A 7,479-nucleotide genomic window follows, 5' to 3' on the forward strand; every position below is an offset into this window, starting at 1 on the left:
AGGATTGCATACAACCATAATAAATCTAAACACCTCTAGTATCCTAAGACAGAAAACGTAGCACCACCTCAAAATAAAACCCACGGCACCAACACCCATACCAAGAATTATTTCAAGAGTCATCGAAGATTTAAACCAAGTTTGTTTGTTAAAAACCCCCTTCATTTCGAAATGTTAAAAAAAAAAAAAACAGTCCAAAATAGCTCCCATACGTATTTGGCTAAGCCAAAACAGGGCATATATATGAAAATCACAACATGAAGAGATGCAGAACAAAATCTGGAACACAAGCTTTCTACATGATTCGGTTAGCCTCGAAACAACATCCCAATCAACTGGAGTTCAAGCTAGGTTTTATACCTTTGGTGAGTCCTTCCCAAAACACAAGAATGATGAAGAGGAGGAGAGGTGATTTCGGCTTAGTGGACTAGAGAAAACACTAACCCTTGGCTGGAAACCCAAAACTGAAACATAGATGTGAGATAAGCCATGAAATTCGAAACCCATATATAAACCATACTAGGAAATGAATCGAGGGCCTCTTACCTTTAATTTTCGCTTCTTAGAAGATGAAAAAAAACTTTGAATTCCAAGCTATGAGCAAACCCAAAAAAGGGTATGGAATGAGAGTATGGCACGGCTTGGGGAAGGAGAAAATAGTTTCTTTCTTTCCTTGGGGTGGCACAGCTTGAAGAAGTGGAGAGAAAATTTTGGGTTTTCTTGAGCTTGAAGATGAAAAGAAGAAGAAGAGAGGAAGAAGGAGAAGACGCCGGCTTGGCTTGGAGGAGAAGGAAATGGGTTTCTTCTTTGGCTTATGACTGACAGAAAGGGGAAAGGAGAAAATAAGAGCTGAAGTCATTTTTTGGTCAAATCTTACCTTGGGAGCTTTAAGGAATGGATGGCTTGGATTAAAAGTAAGAAGATATTTACTTTACCTACCAATTGAATGGTGGAAAATCAATTGGGCTATTTCTTAAAAATAAAGATTTGAGGGAGAAAAATATTGTGAGGTTTTAAAATCATACCCTTAATTTATTTAATAACCCACATAAAATAAAAAACATTCATCTTAAAATAAAATAGTAAAAATCTTTATCTTAAAAGTATTTAACTTAAAGAATAAAATGAAATGGCGTAAGGACTCACGTAGTAGGACTCGGTTATTACAACTCTCTCCCCCTTAAAATAATCACATCCTAGAGATTGAACGTACCTCAAAGAAAAAGGGTGGGATATTTATGCCTCATGTCATCCTCGTGCTCCCAAGTTTCCTCAATGTGGTGGTTCCATAGCACTTCGACCATTGGGATTGTTTTATTGAGAAGTACTCAAAACTCCCAATCCAAGATTCGGACTGGCGCTTCCTTGTATGAGAAATATTTGTGCATCTGAAGAGGCGCATAATCCAACACATGTGTAGGGTCATGCACATATTTCCGAAGCATTGAAACATGGAAAACATCATGCATGACTGAAAACTCTAGGGTTAGTGCAAGCCGATAAGCAACTGCTCCTATCTTTTCAAGAATCTTGAATGGGCCGATGTATCTTGGGGTTAACTTGCCCTTCTTGCCGAATCTCATAACTCCTCTCATCGGAGCCACCCATAGGAATACCTTGTCTCCTACTTCAAAGTGCAGCTCCTTTCTTCTATGATCGGCATATTTTTTTTGCCTCTCTTGAGCCAAAGCAAGTCTCTTCCTGATGATAGCCATTTTTTCTTGCATATTCTGAACTAAGTTAGGCCTAGCATCTTTTTCTCACCAACCTCATCCCAATAAAGGTGCGATCTACATTTGTGCCCATGCAAAACCTCATATGGTGTTGCATTGATGCTCTCATGGTGGCTGTTATTGTAGGCGAATTCAACTAGTGGCAAGTAGTTTATCCAACTTTTCTTGAAATCCAAGACACATGCCCGTAACATATCCTCAAGAATATGAATTGTTCTCTCAAACTGGCCATCTGTCTGAGGGTGGAAAGTAGTACTATAAGTCAATTTTATCCCCAAGTTCCTTTGCACGCTTCTCCAAAATGCTGAAGTAAACCGTGAGTCCCTATCTGATACTATCTTGGATGAAACTCTATGCAACCTAACTATCTCCATGACATATAACTCTGCCAACTTACTCATCGAGTAAGTCATCTGAATTGGTATGAAGTGGGCTGATTTCGATAATTTGTCAACAATCACCCACGCAGAGTCTTGTCCTCCTTGGGCTTTAGGAAATCCCATTACAAAATCCTCCATACTAATTTCATCCCATGGCTAGACTGGAATCGGCAGCAGTTGAAGTACTCCCAAGGGTCTTTGATGCTCGGCCTTCACTTGCTGGCATGTCAGGCATTGGGCTACAAAGTTGGCCACGTCTCATTTCATCCCATTCCACCAGTAGTGTTGTCGCATATCTTAATACATTTTGGTACTACCTGGATGCACTGTGTATAGAGACCTATGTGCCTCCCTCAATATCAGATCACGTAGCTCCTTCTTAGAGCACTAGCATTAGCTTTATCAAAAGCCAATGCATCTTCAAATTTTGATGAATTTACTTAAAATGAACCTACATTGAATTCATCAAAGGGGTATTTGGGAAGTTTTAAGCTACAGTATTTGTTACTCTTCTTTCAAATTTGAAGGTATACTATTTCACCTTCAAACTAATATTTTATTCTAATTTTAGTAGACAATAGTTTTCTTTTATTTTATTCTAAATTAGTTGGGAATTAATTATTTAAGTACTAAATTAAACTATTAATGTCCATATGTTTATTATAATTACAAAATATGAAGAAAAAAATAAAAAATATTATTATTAAAAAATAATATTATATTATTATTTTGATGAATCTAATGGCTAATCTAATGTGAAATTATAGATATGATTGTTTTGGATTTATGGAAAATTTGTACTTCTCATCAAATTTTGAAGATGAATATGATGAGTCCAATGTTAGTGCTCTTAGCTAGTACACACAATCTTCCTATAAACCATAACGATCCATCGTCAGAAACCAAAAAATCAAGTTGTTTCCCTCCTAAATCTCTGCTTTGATCTTCTGGAGGTTGGCATCTTCACCTTGAGCAGCCTTAATTTGGCTCAATATTGTCGGGCCAAGAACTAGGCTATTCAGCCTTGCTTGTACATCTTTCACCATTTCAACTCCCAGCTTCTCCATATCTAGAAGAATAATTTTTTGGGGTGTGTACATACGCATAAAAGTGCCTGAAGAAGACTTCTGACTAAGGGAGTCAGCAACTACATTAGCTTTGCAGGGGTGGTAGATGACACTATAGTCATAATCTTTCAACAGCTCCAACCATCTACGCTGTCTCATATTTAATTCCTTTTGGGTGAAGAAATATTTTAGTCTCTTGTGGTCCATATAAATTTCATAGTGTTCCCCATAGAGGTAATGTCGCCATATCTTTAAGGCGAACACCACATACACACAATTATAACCGATTGGGTGCTTAATAGGGTCTACCAAGAAATGCTTGTACATAATATAGATTTATTTACCCTTTCTTTAGAAGAACATTTGCAATAAGAGAGAGAGAGAGAGAGAGAGAGAGAGAGAGAGAGAGAGAGACATTCTTTCATGAGAGAACTTTGTGTAAGAGCATGGTCATAGCTACTTACCTCCAACATCAATAGGTCCTATTCTAATAAATAATAAGTTTGTTAATACTCATCCAACATCCTTTAGACTTCCCTTTAAATGAGAATGCCAAAATATTATAAATCTAACGTCCCTTTCTACCCTTAGTGTTACCTCAAGTAACTAACCTCCCGTCTAACCCTTACAAGAGTAACATAATTAATAATAAAGCATGCTAGCTGTCCAAAAAAAGGGCCACTAGGGTATTTTATACGGAAAGGTAGTTGAGAAATCATGGGCTTCACAAGGTTTAGTTGATTTAGGCTTACTTTGGAATTAATGAAAGTAAAGGTTCCAATCTGGAAATTTCTCAACAATTGCTAAAAATAGATTTAAGCATCTCAAATAGGCTAAACAAGCTTAGCAATCATGCCCATTTTAAATCAACTCGTGGTCCCTCGTTATAAAAATGTTAGCTTATCAATATTTTGGACTCTTGGGTTGGTAGGAAATAAATTGAGAAAGAGCAAAGTCAAGGACAACTTTAGGCATTAGCATAGGGCATTTATAAAAAATAAAATAAAAAATAAAAAATAAAAAGAAAAAGAAATCTGCTTATTGGACAGCTTACACACTCTAGCACTTTTGCACAATTAACCTTTCTCTACTAATACCAACTTAGGCTGGAAATCTAGTAACATAAGCATAATAAATAGCCTAGTTAACATACATTATTTAATTAAGCATAACATAGAAAATAGCAAGAATAACCCATTAAGTAACTTAAAAATCCTTAGCATCAAAGTTTATAATTTAATCATTTAACACTCCTTTTAAAACAAGTTTATAGGATTGCATACAACCATAATAAATCTGAACACCTCTAGCATCCTAAGATAGAAAACGTAGCACCACCTCAAAATAGTACCCACGACACCAACACCCATACCAAAAACTCTTTCAACAGTCATCTAATATTTAAAACAAGTTTGTTTGTTAAAAACCCCTTCATTTCAAAAAATATAAATATATAATAATAAACACAATACAAAACATTTCCCATACGTATTCTGTAATAGCCAGTTAGAAATTCAATGGTGGAATTTCTATAGATTTTAGGAATCTCATAAAAACTCTATAAGTTTTCACGAATCGACTAATCGCAAAGATTTTAGTCTGTCAATATAGTCAGTATTATTACTCATTATTGTTTCATAAATGCGATTTTAATTGTTTGAGGTAGTTAAAAGTGTTAGAATATATTATGGTATGCGCCACTAAACTCATTTGATTATTTAGGATTTTAGGGTACAATAACCTATTTTCATAATTTTGGACGAAACACCTGTTTGAAATTGTGAAATTATTTTTAGGGGCACTTCGAGCTTGAGTTTTGCTAAACGATTTTCACTGTAGGTTAATATGAATATACTAAGTTTATTATGCATTTTTTTAGAGTGAATAGTAACCTCAATAATCGTACAAAGTGCAGTGTTTTCAAAATCACAATGTAGAATGTCCAAATTAGGTTAGAGAAGTTTTATTGTGATACTTGGAAATATCTTAGCCACATATAGTGAATAGTATTAGACAGTTGGCACAAAGATCAACCATTAGATAGATTTGTGAAGGAAATCAAGGTGTGAGATCATGTCACCTAAGCCAAACTTTGTTCATCTGATTAAGCATATTGTCCCAGACCAAAGAGGGTTTCAACCCTAGCGAGACCCTAAACGGTTGGAATCCAATTAGAACCATAAAAACTGTGACGCCCCCAAATCCCACGTACGGACACGTGGAAATTGAGACGTTGGGATGATGACAACACGGCTCACCACCCTATCGCCAAGTGCCAAGTGTGTGTACATGCAACAAGTGTGCAAAAAAAACATGCAGTGGATAAACAAGGTCATATAACTAAGTACCAGAATTTTTTCTATGTTTAATACAAACCCGTTCGAAACATACATAATCAAATATTACAAGCCACAAATATTGTTTCAAACCAAATTACAAAGCAAAAACTCCAAATCAAAACTCCGGCGGAGCTGCCTCCTCGGGCTCAGCCTCCTCCTCCTCCTCGACTTTGCATCAAAATCTATGGTACCAAAATGGTGCCGTAGGTAAGTAAAGATCCAAACGCCACAAGATCAAAACATATTAAACTCAACAATATGCATGAAAGAATGCAAATGCACATACCCCATAAAACCACATTTTCCACGCACGCCAAAACCCATTTTGGCCCAAAAGATATCCTCTAAAACCAGTCCTTGCCATTATCCTAGATAATGGCCCAAATCAAGAACACCACCATTTTTCTAGAAAATTGATCACAAAGCCTCAAGCATAACCTCGCCATTTTCCCAGAAAATGGCCCGTATCCAATCTCCAAAAACCCGATCCAATTATTTCATGCACCATGATCTCCCCTATGGATCATCCACACACTCTGGCTCCTGTGCCACACCGCAGGTAACGACTACACGTGTGACACCTAAACGAATGATGCCCAGTTCTCACGCCCAATGCATACCTGGACAGGCCATCCTCTAGTCCCCGCCACTCTAGGGACCACGGAGTCGACATGACATCGTTACCGTATCATGCGATCCGGTCGTCGCCCAGCGACACCCCAGGGGATGTCACTCAGTATTATCCACTCCCGAGTGACCAGAGGAGCTCCACCAAGATAATACCCCATCCCGGCTTGGGGTCGTGATACACACGCACCCGAAAATCCATTTACACAAATGAAACTGGATTTTCTCAATTTAAAACAATGCAAGTGAATGCATCATGCAATGCACACCTCAAGACACAGTTCATCCAACAAGTAACAAAACAACAAAACCAAGCAACTCTGTCCTCAATCTATCAAACCCCCGACTCCTTGGACTCAGTCTGGAATTAACCAACCAGTCAAAAAATTAATTGTAAGAGCAAAAATATATTTAAATCTAAAATAGAGTTTGGAAAATACTTACAGCACTATAAGGTATTTTTTGAATGATCACGACGTTGCAAACGGCGAAGAAAAAGCAATGTAATAGTGTATTTTACACTGTGGCCGTGGGTTGTAAATTACCCACTTTCGAACGGGGATAAACCAAGACTTGGAATTGATAGAGAATGGCCTAGAGATGTTTATGAAGCTAATGGAAGTGAGTTTTGGCCGTGGGTGGCGGTGGAAGCGAAAAAAGAGCAAATCAGAGTTGAGCTCGTGGGAGCTGCTCCAGCAACAGATCGGGGCTGGAAATGGGTGGGTTAGCAAGGAAAGAGGTAGGGGATGAAGTGGTGAAAAGATGGTGGCCGTAGGTGGAGCGACGGCTCCGGAAATGGCCAAAAACACCGCGGCTTAAATGGGCTCTAGGTGGTTAACGGCGGCACGGATGGGGCTGATTTTTGGTGGGGAGGTGCGCCAGCCGAAGGGGGATTTTTCTAGGTGGGTGGTGCTGGCCACGTCGATGGCAAGCTGTAGGTCTGGGCTAGAGAGCTGGACAGCGATGAAGAGAGGGAGAGAAGAGCGTACTGCGCGCGGGAGGAGAAGGAAAAAGAAGAAGAAGAAAAGAAAGAAAGAAGAAAAGACAGAAAAAAGGAAAAAGGAAAAAAAGAAAAAGAGAAAAGAAAAGATGGAGAAAGAAAATGAGATCCAGCCCTTACCTCTGGAGTCCAAAAACTGATCTGACGAAAACAATTTTAAAAACCATAAAACGACTAAAATAAATTAAACACCACATCAAACTAAAATAAAACCAATTAAAATACAATAAATTAAAATAAAAGAACCAATATATTAATCAAATTAAAATACTTCTTCAGTGAAAATACACGTAAAAATGAGGTATCACATCCTCCCCCCTTAAAAACAAATTT

At 37.8% G+C, this 7,479-nt stretch overlaps 1 protein-coding gene across 1 annotated transcript; it reads right to left on the reverse strand.

The window, feature by feature from the left end:
- Positions 1-1,328: 1,328 nt before the first annotated feature.
- Positions 1,329-1,715, reverse strand: LOC122312652. Its single transcript, XM_043127312.1, has one exon. It carries the CDS (start codon positions 1,713-1,715, stop codon positions 1,329-1,331), a length of 387 nt encoding a protein of 128 aa, XP_042983246.1.
- Positions 1,716-7,479: the final 5,764 nt, after the last annotated feature.

This window comes from Carya illinoinensis, chromosome 6 (assembly GCF_018687715.1).
Source record: "Carya illinoinensis cultivar Pawnee chromosome 6, C.illinoinensisPawnee_v1, whole genome shotgun sequence".
NCBI classification, from domain to species: domain Eukaryota; kingdom Viridiplantae; phylum Streptophyta; class Magnoliopsida; order Fagales; family Juglandaceae; genus Carya; species Carya illinoinensis.

Coding starts and splice junctions, on each gene's coding strand:
- LOC122312652 (XM_043127312.1), bottom strand. CDS start 1,715: ATGGCTATCATCAGGAAGAGACTTGCTTTGGCTCAAGAGAGGCAAAAA.